The sequence below is a fragment of the Panthera onca genome, chromosome C2, assembly GCF_046562875.1.
Source record: "Panthera onca isolate mPanOnc1 chromosome C2, mPanOnc1 haplotype 2, whole genome shotgun sequence".
In the NCBI taxonomy this organism is placed as follows: domain Eukaryota; kingdom Metazoa; phylum Chordata; class Mammalia; order Carnivora; family Felidae; genus Panthera; species Panthera onca.
Window position 1 is genome coordinate 134554152 of NC_138347.1, and position 17125 is coordinate 134571276.

At 40.0% G+C, this 17125-nt stretch overlaps 1 protein-coding gene and 1 pseudogene across 9 annotated transcripts in view; both read right to left on the minus strand.

The window, feature by feature from the left end:
* The window catches only part of TBC1D5 (TBC1 domain family member 5), a 535872-nt gene that overhangs the window by 219060 nt on the left and 299687 nt on the right, over positions 1-17125 (minus strand). For 7 of the 9 annotated variants that reach the window (XM_078432387.2, XM_078432389.2, XM_078432388.2 and 4 more), the window contains 2 exons: positions 11361-11396; positions 1047-1149 (listed from right to left, as the gene is read on the minus strand). In XM_078432387.2, coding sequence (XP_078288513.2) covers positions 1047-1149; positions 11361-11396 — 139 coding nt within the window. The remainder of the gene's footprint in view (positions 1-1046; positions 1150-11360; positions 11397-17125) is intronic. The other 2 variants (XM_078432392.2, XM_078432394.2) reach the window with 1 other exon arrangement.
* LOC132684097 (POU domain, class 5, transcription factor 1 pseudogene) lies at positions 5601-8540 on the minus strand (annotated as a pseudogene).

Here is a 17125-nt window from a genome sequence, read left to right on the forward strand (position 1 = left end):
GCCCCACGCTGGGTGTAGAGACTACTTAAATAAATAAATTAAAAAAAAATATTTAGGGGCGCCTGGGTGGCTCAGTCAGTTAGGCATCCGACTCTGGCTCAGGTCATGATCTCATCATGGTTTGTGGGTTCGAGCCCCGCATCGAGCTCTGTGTTGACAGCTCAGAGCCTGGAGCCTGTTTCGGATTCTGTGTCTCCCTCTGTCTCCGCCTCTCCCCTGTTTGTGCCCTGTCTCTCCCTCTTAAAAATAAACATTAAAAAATTTTTTTTTTTAATTTTTAAATAGATACATTGCTCTAATCATACAGTGTTTTCTGTTTTATTACACTAAAGTTAAGTGATTACCAGTTCAACATACATCATAACTTTTGACTGCTAGGGAATTTATTAATTTGGTTTGACTTCCCACTTACTATACATTTTGAGAATACATAAAAATATCCAACTTCGTGTATTTTTATTGGAACACCATCAGCTTAAGTACAAACCTAGATACTTCTTTATATATTAAATAACTAATTCACATTTCAGTGAGAGCAAAACATAATCCAACAATCTTCTTTCCTTTACTAATGGGGGATGAATCAGATACCTGGATAACAAAGAGTATCATAAATTTCCAAAAATTTACAGGAACTTTCTGAAGTCGTATTACCAGTAACTTTTAAAGAGTGGAAGGACACTTGATTATTTTTTACACGGCAGGTCACATATTTATAAACACTATTTATATATGCAATTCTGAAAAGTTTTATTACTAGATTGGCTTCAAAGGTGCTGTTTATAAACAAACTCCCAAAAGTTGAAAGAAAAGATTGAACGCCTTACAGAAGACAATTTGGTAGAATGTCTTATAATAAGGAAGAAGCATATGTGCTTCAATGAGCTTACTTTTTTCACCATGCAGCTGACAAGCAGCTCTCTGATTGCTTTACTATTATGATACAACTTTGGATACAATAAAGGCTACATTATTGCTCTATCATTTGTCAAGCTGTATAGAAAATTTTGAGTCAATGGATGCCACCTGTACGATATTTTCATTACCTGTTTATAAAGCAACTGCTCGTTTTCTCTAGCATAACAGAAAAGAACATCTGTAAGAATTTTTCTCACATTTTCTTGTTGGAAAAACTGCATTTCAGGAAACCTGAAGAAAGAAAACACAGGATTAAAACTGACTAGCACAATTCCAAGAAATACCCTCAAACTCTCATCTCTAAGAGGCATCAAGGGTTACTTTATGTGTTAGTACAAGTGTGTATTTGCCATGCAACTAACTTACGCCACTGGTGAGACTGACAATGTTAAGGAACAAAGGATGAGAAATGATACAGAGGGAAACGATACCTTTCAACACCTAAATATTTCAAATGTCTCCATATGCTTCAAGTCCTCACACAGTGGCTACAACAGTTCTTAAGCAAAATGAATCCTAGCCTGGATATTTAGGGTTTGGGCCCATTTGGTTTTTAGGACTAGAATGTAATTTTGGATGTATCAGCTTTTTGAAGAAATCAGTATCTTTTTTTTAATGCAAATATCAGGATTTAAATTATTATACATGACCACCCTGTTAGTTTTGTCTGATTAAAATGTAGACTTCAAATGGAACAAGCCAGTCAGTATTGTTTAAATGTTCTCTGGATCAAAACCTCTGCCAGGTGCTCTGAGGTAATGTCAAACAGGAAAAGGGCACAGTATCCCCTTGAAAGGAGCTTACACTGTTGTTTTTAATGAAAGAATATACAACCGCACACTCCAAAGAACAAATACGTAGCAATAATACACAATGAATATATAAGGGAAGAAATTACATCACCTAGGAGTTAACAGTCAAATAGGTTCAAGCACAAAAGATTTGAACAAAGATTTGTAGGAGAGGAGGAAGATGGACTATCAGTGGGAAAGAGAAGCAGATCAGAAGGACAGATGAAGGCACACAAGGCAGTGAGTATTCCACGTGTACAGCACAGTATGGTAATCAGTAATGAGAAAGAAAAGTACTTCCATGAAGCACTGCCAGCTGAGAGAAGGACAACAAGACAGAAGAGGTGGGCAGGTCCGGAAAGAGCTCTGAATGCTGAATTTACAAACGAAGACAAACAACCGAGTGACTCTACATTTCTGAATATCTAAGTAACAAAGAAAACAGTATCTGAGTAACTTTAAGTGGGAATAAGCCTTGAAGGAGGAGAGATTACAGGAAGGAACAAGAGGGCATTATAATGAAGCGAAGGGGAGAAATAACAAACCTGAGAAGAAAAGCCTGCGTTCAAATTCAGGTTGCATAACTAACTACTACGTATATAATCTTGAGTAAGTGATTGCTTAACTGCCTCACCTATTAAGTGGGAATAATAATGCTGATCTTGTGACCACGATGAGATAACATTAAAGCACCAGGAACAGTGCCTGGCAAGCAGTAAATGTGCAGGAATAGAGGTGATCATTAGTCTCTGAGTACTGGTACTTCAGGTGATAAAGAAGTGAATTAGGTGGCTTTGGAACTAGAGCAGAAGAGGGACAGGAGAGAGGCTGAAGAGGAAGAGTACCCAAGATATGGAGGCACAGGGCATCATCAAGACAGAAAAATACTCCTTAATGCCTCCTCTAAAGAGCAGAACTGGTTGTTTTACTTCATATTATAATGGCTTACTGCCTTTTCCAGGAGACTTCAGCTGTTTTATGCTTCATCCTGATCCTTTTCTGCCTCCCTGTGAGAGTTACAACTTTCTCCCCAGTCCAGGCTGGGTTCCTGGGTTAACTCCACTAGTGGTTTGTGAAGCATCTCATTTTCGGTCCTAGTTTTTATAATAAATTAAAGCCTGTCTTATCTTCATCCGTTTGTGTGACTTTTGCTTGAAATTCCCTTTGATGTGCAATTGTCCCCAGACACATATATTTGGTTTTCTTTCTTGCAGAAAGGAAGCCTCTATTTTAGATGCCAGTAATAAAACAAACCCATGGGGGGGAGCAAGATTTCCTTACATCCCTGCCTAAATCTGAATTTGATGACCCCTCTGGACAGTGCCTACTCGGGCAAGGAAGTGTGACTAGGTGCAAGTGACCTTAGCTCCTAAAGAAGAGAAAACTTAACCTGAAAGTAGATTCAGGGCAAGAATGTTATTTCATAAAAGCCACAGGGCTTCCAGAAAGGTGTCAAATGCACGGATGTAGGCAAGAAACACAAGCACTTTTTAAATGACTTCTGTGGGACAGAAGTCAAATATCCCAAATTAAAGTAATCAGGATGAAAGACATGTAAGTAGTTAAAATAAATTGCTAAAGAGAAATTTCTTGGGAAAACTTAAGTCACTAAGGTAAAAACAGATTAATCCTTCTGAGAAGTGAAATTATTTCCCCTTCTTCCTCATTAGAGGACTTAAATCTGCCCTGTCTTTGTTTTTTAATTTGAGGTATAATTGACATACAACATTGTATTAGTTTCAGGTGTAAAACATAATCATACAGTATTTATACATACTGTGAAATGATCACCACAGTAAGCCTAGTTACCATCCCAGCCATGTCTTCAAAGTAGGCTTCCTGCCCCATGATTTAGACCATATGGCTTCCCGATTTTGCATGTCCCCTCCCTTAACTCATCTTTGGAAATTTACCATACACAATGGCACAACCACATTCTGTGTAGCTGATGCAATCTGAAGTGATTTTGCAAGAAAGTACTAAAAACTCACTTTGTAACAAATACCTATGAACTATATAGTAAGAGTTTAATACCTAACTACTAAAAATGTAAATTATATTACATACCGATTCATAGTTTCATTTAAATGCATACTAACCACTTGCAAGATTAAAAACAAGAGAGCTACAAGAATTAAATTGCAGGTAGATAATTTAAATTACCCACTTTTAGCAAATACCCAATCAACTAAAAATGTGTATTAGGCAGACACAGCCTATCTACGCAACAGCACACGATCTACAATCCTAAAGTGCCAATTTATGAAGTTTCGCGATACCCTCTTTTTCAGAAAAGTGTGACTTGTTCTCTAGATTCTGATGGTTTCATAGCACCAAATAAGTAACGTAGAGAGATACAGAAAAGTTTTTTAAAAGATATAAAAGTTTATGCTATTTAAGAAGTTCGAAAAAGAAAAAGAACTTCTATTCAGAGAAGATTTAAGCTCAATAAGTCTTCGGAGATTATCTAGTCTAACTCAGAAGGTCACAGGTAAGGATTCTGAGACACCATGATTAATACCTGCCCCCACATTACTGGGTAGTTAGGGGAGCAGTACTTTCCATCCGCTTCACTCATCAATTATAAATAGGCCAGATAAACATATTTAGGTAAAATTCCATGAGTTCAGAGTTACCAAGAAGAACCTAGCTCAAAAGGCTGATGAATACATCTGAATAGTAATATATCTCCCACAACAAATATTTGATTGTTTTATTGTCAGGCTTCAAACCAGAAGACATAACATACCATCTATAGGAATCAGAAATAAGAGGGAGAAAAGTACAGTGAGTAGCTTTTCTAGGAATAGTAATAATCAGTTTTTGATGATATGGTTTAAAACCGTTTCAAAATAGCTTCCCTGCCATTCATTACACTTCTATGCTTTCTTTTACCCCATGCCACCTGGTGTTGATCAGGATAGGAAAGCAACTTGAATACCATTCTAACCCAAATATCATTGGAAAGGCAAATTTACTTTTGAAACAATAATAAAAATCACAGAATACAGGCTCAAGGTGGGCCTTTTATCATGGGGAAAAAAAAAAAAAAAAAGAAATGGTAGTAACTTCAGTAAAGATGAGGTAGAAAAAACAACTTAAGAATTAAAACTGTAGGGGCGCCTGGGTGGCTCAGTCAGTTGAGCGTCCGGCTTCAGCTCAGCTCATGATCTCGCGGTTCGTGAGTTCAAGCCCCGCATCAGGCTCTGCGCTGACAGCTCAGAGCCTGGAGCCTGTTTCAGATTCTGTCTCCCTCTCGCTCTGCCCTGACCCTGCTTGTGCTCTGTCTCTCTGTCTCTAAAATAAATAAACATTAAAAAAAAAAAAAAAGAATTAAAACCGTAGAAGTTTATAGATTAGTTCAAGCCAAATATCTGATAAGCAAATAAAAGGGAAAAAAATTCACACTAAATAGGGACTGAGCCTAAGTTATGTTATTATCAGAAAATGGAAGTCCAAGAGAAGTAATTTCCAAATCTGGCCAGGAAATGGGAAGGAAATAGAAATAAGTGAGAGTGGAACTCTGGTATAGATAAAACCAAAGAGAAAGTCATAGTAAATTATTCCATGATGAAATTTAGACAATATTGCCTAAAAAAAAAAATTTTTTTTTTAACTGTATCCCAGACTTCTTTAAAAACAAAGTGATGGGGCGCCTGGGTGGCGCAGTCGGTTAAGCGTCCGACTTCAGCCAGGTCACGATCTCGCGGTCCGTGAGTTCGAGCCCCGCGTCAGGCTCTGGGCTGATGGCTCGGAGCCTGGAGCCTATTTCCGATTCTGTGTCTTCCTCTCTCTCTGACCCTCCCCCGTTCATGCTCTGTCTCTCTCTGTCCCAAAAATAAATAAAAAACGTTGAAAAAAAAATTTAAAAAAAAATACATAAAATAAAAACAAAGTGATGAGAGGGGTGCCTGGGTGGCTCAGTCAGTTTAAGCATCTGACTTCGGCTCAGGTCACGATCTCACGGTCGGTGAGTTCGAGCCCCACGTCGGGCTCTGTGCTGACAGTTCAGAGCCTGGAGCCCGCTTTGGGTTCTGTGTACCGACCCCACACCCCCGCCCCTCCTGTGCTCTGTCTCACTCTGTGTCTCAAAAATATATAAATGTTAAAAAAAAAAGAAGAACAAAGTGATGAGTGATGTGAGGATTAAAAACAAGAGCATCCTTGAACTTTACCTTCCCTCCAACCAGTTCCCCCCCAAACCCTCTACCCACACACCCTTTGTGTTCCCAAATCCATTCTCAGTGAATGTAGAATGTAATCCCAAAGCCCTGGTACAAACCCCGGGTTATCTTCCTAGTCCCCCACCCCCACCCCCATTTCTGGGAAGGGCAGGCACCACAGTTTGAATGCATGGGAGAGCCCAGGGTGGTGACAGACACAGAGGGAAAGGAAATGAGGAGTACAGGGTAGTGAAGTGAGGGCCCCTGTAGCCTGGGGTACCAAAATGTGGCCCTGGTGCCAGAAGAAAGCATGCCGGTGCCCCTGAGAAAGGGGACCCGGCAGCCTCAGGATCTTCTCCCAGCGAACAGTCACTGCTTGGTCGTTTGCCCTTCTGGCGAGGGTTGCAGAAACACACTCGGAGCACATCCCTCTCCAGCTCAAGCTGCCGGGCTGTGTGGCTCATCTGCCGCAGGGTGGGTTTCGGGAACTGCAGGAGCACGTCCTCCAGGTTGACTGTCCCTCAGTTCTTCATACTTGTTCACTTACTCTTTGGAGCCTGCACAAGGGCCTCTGCTCTGCCTATCTCCTGCAGATTTTCATGATTGTCAGCTTCGTCCTCCTACTTCTGCAGCACAGGACACGGATTACAAGTTCTTAAAACTGAGCTGCAGAGCCTCAAAACAACAGACGGTCATTTGGCTAAACACCTTCCCAAAGAGAGCCCTCAGGGTGAGCCCCACATCGGCCTAAATACTTCCCGGAGCGATCCTCTTCTGTTTCAGGAGCTTGGCGAATCATTACAGGTCTTTCTGCAGAGCTCTGATGTCCTGGGATTCTTCAGGGTTTTACTCCAGCTTCTCCTTTTCTGGCTTCACAGCCCCAGGTGGGGCAGCGCAGGGCTGGGGGAGGCCCCCCCGCCACTGGAGTTTCTCTCCACCCCAGCTCCCCACTCGCCCTCCACCTGGGAGGTCTCTAGGCCACCTTGGGGCACGGGGGCACAAGCCCCACTCCAACCTGATGTCCATAGTAGCCATCCTACCCAGAACTCAAATGGTGGGGCGGGGCATGGAGGAATCAATCCCTCACACCTCAGAGCCTGGACCAACACCCAGGATTCCTGAATCACCAGGAGGGCCTTGGAAGCTCTACAAGGTCCAAGGGTCAACCCGGCCAGGCTTGGCCGTCCCAGGCCCATCGCCTCCACCCCCTAGCCAGGGAGGGAAGGCCAAGATGGGAGCCAGGTGTCCCACCGAGGGGAACGGGGACACCCCAAGCCAGAGGCCTGAGAAATGAGGGGTCTCCAAGGGACTCTAAGAGTTTTCTTGATGAAAAAAAGTATTTCAGTTCTAACTTAAGTGATCAAATTTAAAATAAAGCAGTTTCTCTCTCAAGATGTGTAAAGGAACTTATAATCAGACAAATTTTACATACTGAAAATTAATACCAAGAGATATAAAACTTTGGTGTGTGTGTTTTGTTCTGCATTTTGAAATAACCCAAAATTTGCAGGCACTCTAGTTTTCACTGTAAGACTTAAAAGACCTTTTATTATAGAAAACTCAAACATTTCTAGAAAACAGACCATAGTAGACTTGATATATCCATCACTCAGTTTCATTGCCAATCAACTCTTGTTTCATATATATTCCTCCCTCAATTCTGCATTTTGAAACAAATCTGAGATGCCACATCTATAAATACCACAGTATGTATCTCTAAAAGACAAGGGCTTTCTAAACACATAACCACATACCATTCTGATACCACAACTCATAAAAGTAATAATCCATTAATTAAATCAAATATCCAGGCAATGTGCAAATTTCCCTAATTTTTTTCAGTTTGTTCAAAGTCACAATCCAAGAAATGTCCACACACTACAATTTGTTGATGTATCTCTTTAGATTTTTTTTACTTTATAGATTTATTCCCCTCCCCCCACCCTCCACTGACTGTCTCTCTCTCTCTCCAATGTATTTGTTAAAGAAGCCAGGTTACTTATCCTGTAGAAACTTCCCACATTCTGAATTTTACTTATTGTTCCTCTATCTTGTTATTTAACACGTCTCCTCCTCCTCCTATATATCTTATAAACTGGTAGTTAGGTCTACAGACTTCATCAAATTCAAGTTCAATTTTCAACAAAATTCTTCATGGGTGGTATTGATGGTTTTCATACATGTTAACAAATTTTTTGACACTTCTCTTATGAAAAGGTGGAGGAATCGAACTCTTCTCCATTTGAATATGTACTGACCCTAGTGACTAGCTTCTCACAAAGTGATGCTGTCACACAACTTCTGTCTGGCTCTCTGTCTGGACCTATCCTTGGAACTCAGACACCATGCTGCTCCTAAGTCAAGTAGCTACGTGGGAGGGCCTTGTGGAGGTGTTCTGGTCACAGCTGCAGAGAAGGCCTCCCCTGAGAGCCAACTTCAATAGCCAAACAGGGGAGTGAACAAGCCTTCGAACGATTCCAGCCCCTAACTTTTAAGCAGGTCTGGCCAACACCATGTGGAACAGAGTCAAACGCTCCGGCTCAGCCCTGCCCACGTACTAGATTCATCAACAAAGTAAGTGCTGTTGTTTTAAGCTTCGGGGTGGTTTACGATGCAGCAATAGATCTCTCGTACTGCTTGTACTGCGTACCTCCATCAGGATGCACATATCAGCTTATTTCTTTTTATGATGCTAGCAACGATTGGTGATCATTGCCTAGACCTATTAATTCATTAGAGATTGTAAATAGTGAAACTATAATTCTATCATTTTATCCTCCTTTATTACGTAAAACCCATATATAATGAAAAATTTCCCTTCATCAATACTTACTTATCCTCAATCAAGTAAGGTCAGCAAAATTTTGAAAAATCCTGTTGACTCCCATTACATTAGTTTGTGGATACTTGTTGTGGACATCTAAGATCCATGAATGACAGAAAAGTCACTAATTCTGTCACAAAAGTAACTTACAGCAACCAGACTATTCTACATGCCTTTTGGGTATCTTCTCATGTGACTGCAGTATATGGGAAGGAATCAAGTGAGGGAGGAGGAACAGCTACACACCAGCTTTCAAGCCCCAATAACCAGGAACCCAGGTGGCTGATGTAAGATAAGTAGAAAGACACTCAACAGGGCAATCAATTGTCTGTCATATTACACAGAGACAATAAAGAGAAGCCAGGCAAGTTTCTGGGCAATCTATAATGAAGAGTTCCTCAGACAACAAAAAGACAAAAAAATATATGTATTTTCTAAGCAAAAAAAGGGTTAAGAAAAGAGTGAAATGATAAAGGGCTTTGTCACCACATTATAGTACATAATTAGGTAATTAGAAGTATTAAAACAGACAAAGCATTGGGCCCAGATGAATTACTGAAGATGCAAGTATTCAATAAGATGCCCCAGGGGAAAAAATAAAGCCCTTGGTGAAGGTTTATAATCATGCAGTAGGACAGAGAAGCACAGAAGGACTTGAAGGAACAATAACTGGTGTTATGCCCATACTTCAAGAACAGAATTTCAAAACAAGCATTCATCCAAAATTTAAAATGAGCTGATGGAAACTCCCTCGAATACTATTAAACACCAAAATAACGATAATACCTTCTTCTGGTTTATTGTTTTATTAGAGAAAAAGTGGAAAATCAAGCAAAAACCATGAAGAGGAGCAATTTCACACAGAATGAAAGCAGGCATACTTTTTCTTCCTGTGCTTCGTGTTTTGGTTGATGATTGCACCACTTTCCTTACTCAACCAAATCTGCTTTCTCGTCTTTCCAGGCACACAGCTGGATTTAATTTCCCAGCTTCTTTCTCAGTTTAGCTGTAGACATGTGACTGAGTGCTAACCAATGAAAGGAGAGTGGAAATGATGTATGACTGACCACAAAATTCAACCGTCACGTCCACTTCAGTCAGGCCCCATGCACATTTCCTCTTCCATGTGGATAGGAGGAAAAAGGCCATCCAGAAGGCCTGGGAAGCTACCCGTGGAGTGCAATGGCTTTAAAAAGACATCTGAAAATTCTTTAGAACATCCTCCTTCGTGGATTGCTTGCTCTGGGAGAAGTCTTCTCTGGAGAAAGACACTTAAGCAGTCTCATGGAAAGATCCACATGGAGAGGAACCAATATGGATCCCCCAGCCTTAGTCAAGCCTTCAGATGGCTGCAGCTCCACTTGATATCTGGCTGCAAACTCATGAGACTCCCAACCCAGAACCTTCTGGCTAAGCTGTTCTAAATTGCTTACGTGCAGCAACTATGAAATAAATGATCATTGTTTCAAGTCACTAGGTTTTGGTTGACATATTATGCAGCAATTGATAACTAATATAGGTTTTGATACCTGATTCTGGGATGTTATTAAAAAACTATAAAATACATAGTAGGAGTGTCTACGGGATTGGACAGAAGCTGGAAGGACTTTGGATATAGCACCAGTGAAAGACTAAAGGTTGTGAAAAAGGCTGCTAGCAAAAGAGAGCCCATGAGGAGCCTTCCAGTGAAGCTTAAATGAAAGTAAGGAAAAAATTATAGGAAAAATGGAGGAAGAAGGTTCCTTATTATGTAGCAGCAACACGGCAGCCTCTAGTTATATGGAAAATTGAAAATGTACCACATAAACTGGGTAACCTAGCTAAGGAGCTATCCAGGCAGAGTGTTGAAGGTGCTGCTTGATTTATATTTGTTGCTTGTGGTAGAATGAAAGAGGAGAGAAGCAAAAGAAAGAATTGCTAAACATAAAGGTTCTAGGACTTGCTGGGTTTGAAAATAAAACTTCTTATTCTCAGCCTCTTTATCCAGCAAATAATGCTAACATTAAGAAAGTGCTTCTCGGGGCGCCTGGGTGGCACAGTCGGTTAAGCGTCCGACTTCAGCCAGGTCACGATCTCGCGGTCCGTGAGTTCGAGCCCCGCGTCAGGCTCTGGGCTGATGGCTCGGAGCCTGGAGCCTGTTTCAGATTCTGTGTCTCCCTCTCTCTCTGCCCCTCCCCCGTTCATGCTCTGTCTCTCTCTGTCCCAAAAATAAATAAATAAATAAAAAAAAAAAAAAAAAAAAAAAAAAAAAAAAAAAAAAAAAAAAAGAAAGTGCTTCTGGGCAAAGATCAAATCTAAAACACAGTTTAAAAACAAAAAAAAAAAGGTCTAAAGATGAAACCGAGGGAGTCAGTGTAAAATCTTTTGTTAAGAACTCAGAAAGCTCTAAAGTGGTGCCTCAGAGAACCCTTCTGTGAGACAGGACGCCCTGAGGCCCTATAAAGATTTAACACCAGGCCTTACAGAGCCTTCAGCAGTGAGAGGTCAGGGATGGTGCTGCACGTCCCACACCATGCATGAGTGCCTCTCACAACAAAGAATTGGCCCAGAAGGTCAGTGCTCCCAGCCTTGAGGAACTCTGCATTAGAGTATATACGCCCAGAGGGTACAAACTGCATTGATTTAATCTCCACCTCTTTCTGAGGAAGATTTATAATAACTCACCTATGTTTCCATCTCCTGTTCGCTCCACAGAGTGCTCTGCATATAAAAGGTATTCACTTAATGTTTCTTGAATTGAGAAAGTGTTAAGTCTAGGCAAACAACATTAACATAAAATATTACACAGGTATGGAAAGACTAGGAGTCCTAGGTATTATTTCCATTTTGGCCATTAACAAATTATACTTTCCTAAGTCCTATTTTTTCTTAGTTCCAACTTTCCAGATTTGCAAAATAAAAAGATTTAATTAGGGGACTACCGATAACACAAATGCCTATTATGAGAGCCAGATACAAAGCATAAGAACGAAGCACTCAAGAAACATACAAAATATAAGATACAAAGCATAAGAACTAAGCACTCAAGAAAATCTAGTACAGATAATAGACATCTGACAGATATTTTTATTTTTTTTTTATTTTTTTATTTTTTTAAATTTTTTTTTTCAACGTTTTTTATTTATTTTTGGGACAGAGAGAGACAGAGCATGAACGGGGGAGGGGCAGAGAGAGAGGGAGACACAGAATCGGAAACAGGCTCCAGGCTCCGAGCCATCAGCCCAGAGCCTGACGCGGGGCTCGAACTCACAGACCGCGAGATCGTGACCTGGCTGAAGTCGGACGCTTAACCGACTGCGCCACCCAGGCGCCCCGTGACAGATATTTTTAAAGAAAGATAATTACAATGAAATGTACATGACCGGTAAAAGAACAAAACAGGCATTATTTTCTTTATCAGGGCCTTCAACTCCTAGGACAGCAGCTAGGACACAGTAATTTCCCAAGTAGTATTTGTTGAATGAGTTACTGAACCCACAAACCTATAAACAAGCCAATGAGAGATAAAAAATGAAATCTATGGACTCAGGGACTGGAGGTGGGAAGGTGAAGCCTAAGAAAGGTCGGGCCAGAGTTGTGTCATTGTTTCTGCAATTAATAAAGACAAGAGCAACGTAAAGTTTTCACAGGCCATAAACTGAAGGTGAACACTGATTTTAAAAAGGAAAGGGCGGGGGGGAAAGGTAGAAATCTGTTGTGATGACAACAGGCAGAATCCAGCCCAAGAGGATAGCAGAAAATCTCTGAGAGTCTTAGATGGAAGGTAGGGATTTGAAATCACCACACAAGTGAGATGATGAAGCAGAAGGGTTAGAGGACAGGAAATATGAAAGAACGCATAGTGGGGAAAAGGCGAGTAGGGCTGGAGTTTCAGGAGATGGTAGGTGTCACTATCTAAATAGACATTTTCATCACAGTTTCTGTCTAGTTCTCCAGTGCTCTAAGTTACATAGCAAGCCCTCTACCTCACTGCCTCCCTGCCTCAAAAAAACAAAAATAAAGAACTTTCTACTTACACCATAAAGGTGAAAAATTAGGAAAAAAATATACAGGTGGATAGATGTGTGCACTTTACATGTAAGAGTCTGTCACAACTGAAAATACAGACTTGATTTTGCAGCTTTTCAATAATTAAAACATTTTAAAGCAATTCAAAGCATCTACCCCTAAAGTACCAATGGAGCTTCAATTCTGAACCCGCATTTAAGTTCTGAAAAGATTACGTTACGCTTACTAAACAGGTTGTGCCTAGTAGGAATATTTTAGGATGAACTATTTCTTGACCACCCACCAGACTTGACTTCTGAACCCTCTGACGATTAGTATGTGAACCCACAACCACAGACAGTGCTGAAAAAACTGGCTCAATGTAAGACAAGGAGGACCTCAAAAGCAAAACCGTTTGTGGTCAAGAGCCCGTGGTGCTAGATCTGTAACTGCTGCTGCACGTAGCACTGCTCCCGGAGTCCAAAGGTTAGGGGCATCAGGATGCTGACCAAAGCACGATGATGGTGCGACCTGCAGCAAATACATCTAACGTTTTCACTCAAGTACTAAAGAATTGTTTTCAAATTAAAAAAAAAAAAATCCCATAAATTAGAATAAATGTGTGGTAAGAATCTGCACGCCTAAATGAAACAGAAATGGGAAAGATACATGCTAAAAACAGGAGCGGTAAAGGAAAACACAGACTTCTAAATATGTATATGCAACTATAATAACAATAAAATATTTTGTTTTTACCTTAAATGTTGTCAAATGAGGCAGGACTACAGGCCATTTGACAAGGAGAATGGTTTCTCGTATTCCTGAAAATCTGTTTTTCCCCTCTTTAATATTTAAGAAACACACACACAGGTTGCCGACAACTCTTAGAGAGCGGCTTGTGTTGTAGTTTCCACTTCCCCGGCTGTGAACAAGTGCATATGTGAGGGCTGGTCGTGCATGCACAAGCATGTACTTTGCCTGCATTAAATAAAATCACAACACAACACCAACTACATCCACTCATTCATGTGTGCCTGCAGTCCACCTCGAGGAGACTGAAAATATAAATACAAGCTGCTATTTTGGTGTGATCACACGAATATGGCAGCTTGTGTTTTTTTTTTTTTTTTTTCTCTTTAACATTTTAACACTGGGCAGATTGTCTGCATTAACACAAACCAAAATCAATTCTGCTCTGAAACTGCTTGTAAGATCTTCATTCCCCTAAGGAATTTTTTTTTTTTTTATTTAAGTAAAAAATGGGCTTAGAGGAAACTGTATAAAAGAGACCAGCATTTAGGAATCTTAACTTTGTAACGTGCAGTGATCAATGTCAGACCAGAGGACTGGCAGTTATTTTTCTCAAAATGGGAACTTTGGAGAAGATGGTCTTTAAGAAAAAATTTAAAAACCAACAAATTCACTTTGTAAAATCACTTCTGTGTGTCGTTAATATAGGAACAATTTTCGAGTAGTCTAATTTCAAGCTGCCCACTACAATGTAAGGTGATAAGTAAATTCAACCAAAAATTCAGATGAGACTTGTGTATGGTAAAAATTCATGGAGGTACTCCTAATGGCAGAGGAAGGAAATAAAAGTATTTAACAGAGACCATGTCTAAAAATTCACCATGAATAAAAAATAAAATGCAGACATTCCTATCATACACAAATATGTAGCAATGAATTAGCTATGCAACACCGTCCAGTAAAACTTTTTATGGCAGAAATGTTCTACATCTGTGTTGTCACATCCAACAGCCATCAGTACTTGAAATACGACTATTGTGTATGAAGATTTAAGTTTTAATTTCACTTAATTTAAATTTATATAGCTGCATGTGCCTGGTGGCTACCAAAGTGGACACCACATGTCTACAGTTTTAAAAAGGGAATTTTAGCAATTATGGATGAATCCGCAAAATATTAAATTACAACATAAAAAATACTGAGAGGATAAAGTCTACTTATATACATTTGCGTCTAAAGCTTGATCCATACATAAACTATAACCAAAAGGAAGCACTAAAATGTGAAAGTCGAATTCTTTTTTAAATTAGAAAAAAATTTTTTCTAAATTTTTCTTTAATGTTTATTTTTGAGAGTGAGAGACAGACACAAGTCGGGGAGGGGAAGAGAGAGAGAGGGAGATACAGAATCTGAAACAGGCTCCAGGCTAGGAGCTGACAGCACAGAGCCCAATGCAGGGCTCAAACTCAGGAATGGAGAGATCCTGACCTGAGCCAAAGTCAGATGCTTAACTGACTGAGCCACCCAGGCGCCCCAAGAAAGTTGAATTCTTGAAGATCTAACCATATCGTGGAGAATGTAATGAAGTGCTGAGTCTAACTGCCTGAGGTGCTATTGCAGTAACCCTACAGTAACCGGCAACATAAAAGACCAAAACTTGAAGATGCTCACTACTATATCCAACAGGCAATCAGATAAACTTTAAATACACTCAAAATTATAGCGGTGATAGTTAAAGAATTTTAATCTTTTAATTCAAGAGAAAGGAAGAAAGCAGCCGAAGAAGAAATGATACTATTTGGCAATAGCTTATAAATATGTTAACTTGAAAACGATATTATATACACTACAAATACACTTTCAGCATAGACCTTGATAGACCAAATAACAGACTTCTTTGGCATCTAATGCAGAAGGGATATTTTATTCTGAATTCAATATTTCCCATCATTTTAAATAATACTGTATTTCATTCAATGTTACAGCCTTTGAAGCATGGCAAAATTGGTTCAGAATGGACGATTCAAGCTCTGAATTAGAAACGCTGTAAATTGGAAGCTTCTTGATTTACCTTTTGATTATCAGTTTTTTCAGTAATAAAAATGAGAACAGTAACAACCTCATTAGGTTGAGATAAGGAACAATTAATTGAAATGAATACAAAACGCTTTGAGGCAAAAAAGGGTTAGTAGAATAAAGGAATATTAAAACTAGTTGAAGAGGAGATAATATTTTAATACAGTGACATATTCAGATCAAACAAATTCAATAATGATGGCAACAACACAGCTTACGAGATGAAATTATCTTGTTTAAACTTGGACTAGAAGGCTAATAACAATATTTTTTTTAAAGCATACTTATGTCTCTGAAGACTAAGAATGTTAAAGATTGTTACTACTAAAATTGAGCAATACTGATCATCAGTGATAAGATTCACAATCAATGAGCCTTTAGTAAGCATCAGCTTGACTCTGCAGGTGGCACAAAAACAAGATTAGGTCCATGCCCTCTAAGGGGCTACCGGTAGGTTTGAAAGAGGAGACCTGGGCTAACGCCAGAGCTCTCATACATACTGTTTCGATTACAGCACCAGTTATATTGCACTGTAACTTTTGTGTGGCTGCTTTCTCTATTAGACTTTGAGATTCTTAAGGGTCCATGCCATATTTATCTTGGCATCTCCAGTGCCTGGCACCCTGAGGAGGTTAATATAAAAGTACTGAATACACTGGCAGATTGAATACACTGGCAGGTCTAAGTAAATATAGGACTCAACAAAATTAAGTCATGTCATCAAAATGTTATTAAGAAGTTCTACTACAACACAGAATAGACACAAATTATTTCCAATTGTAAAGACTGGAAAATACTTCATGAACAGGGTGATGATGAACCCAGGCCTTTAAAAATGAAGTTTCAGGAATCCAAAAGGGAGCAATGAGAAGGAGCAGCATTCCAGCAGAGGAGAACCAAGTAATGCGAAGCATGGAAAATGGAAAGCACAAAACCCATTCAGGAAATAATGCAATAATGCTAGAGCACTGGTCTAAAACAGAACTGTAGAAGGACTTCAGGTTTCTGGTTCTGCATCTAAGGAACCTGAACATCACTACTCCATCCTAAGAACAAGTAAAAAGCCGAGCAGACTGAAAAACCAACAACTCTTCTTGGATCTGTAAGAGAGGGGAGGACACAGGGCAAACAGACAGGCAAACATGGGCAGTCACAAGTTAATCAGAGCACAACTCATAAGCAAAACCCTTGGCAGGAACCAGTGCAGGATAGGAAAACCTGAACTATACTTAACCAACTGCTGGGGTGGACAACTCTGAGTTAAATACTCCAAGGGACCTGACAATAGGAAGCCCCCCACCCGCCCAAACACCTCCAAGAGCTTGACCAGGCTTCCACAGTAAACAAAAAGATCCCCTCGGCTTCCCACAGGAAGAGGGGGATAGGGAGAAGGAGCCATTCTGAACATAGCACTCTGTTCTAAACAAAATCAGCCTTCAGGGAAAACCAGTTACCCAGAGCCTAATCTGCTGGGGTATTATTAGACCCTAACTGACCTAGGGGAAGGGAAATACCCAACTCCAGTCCACTTTAACTATCCTGTCTCATCTAAGGAGGTGGAGAGAATTAGAAACAGATGCAGAACAACAAAAGAAGAAACATTTGAAGCAATAATG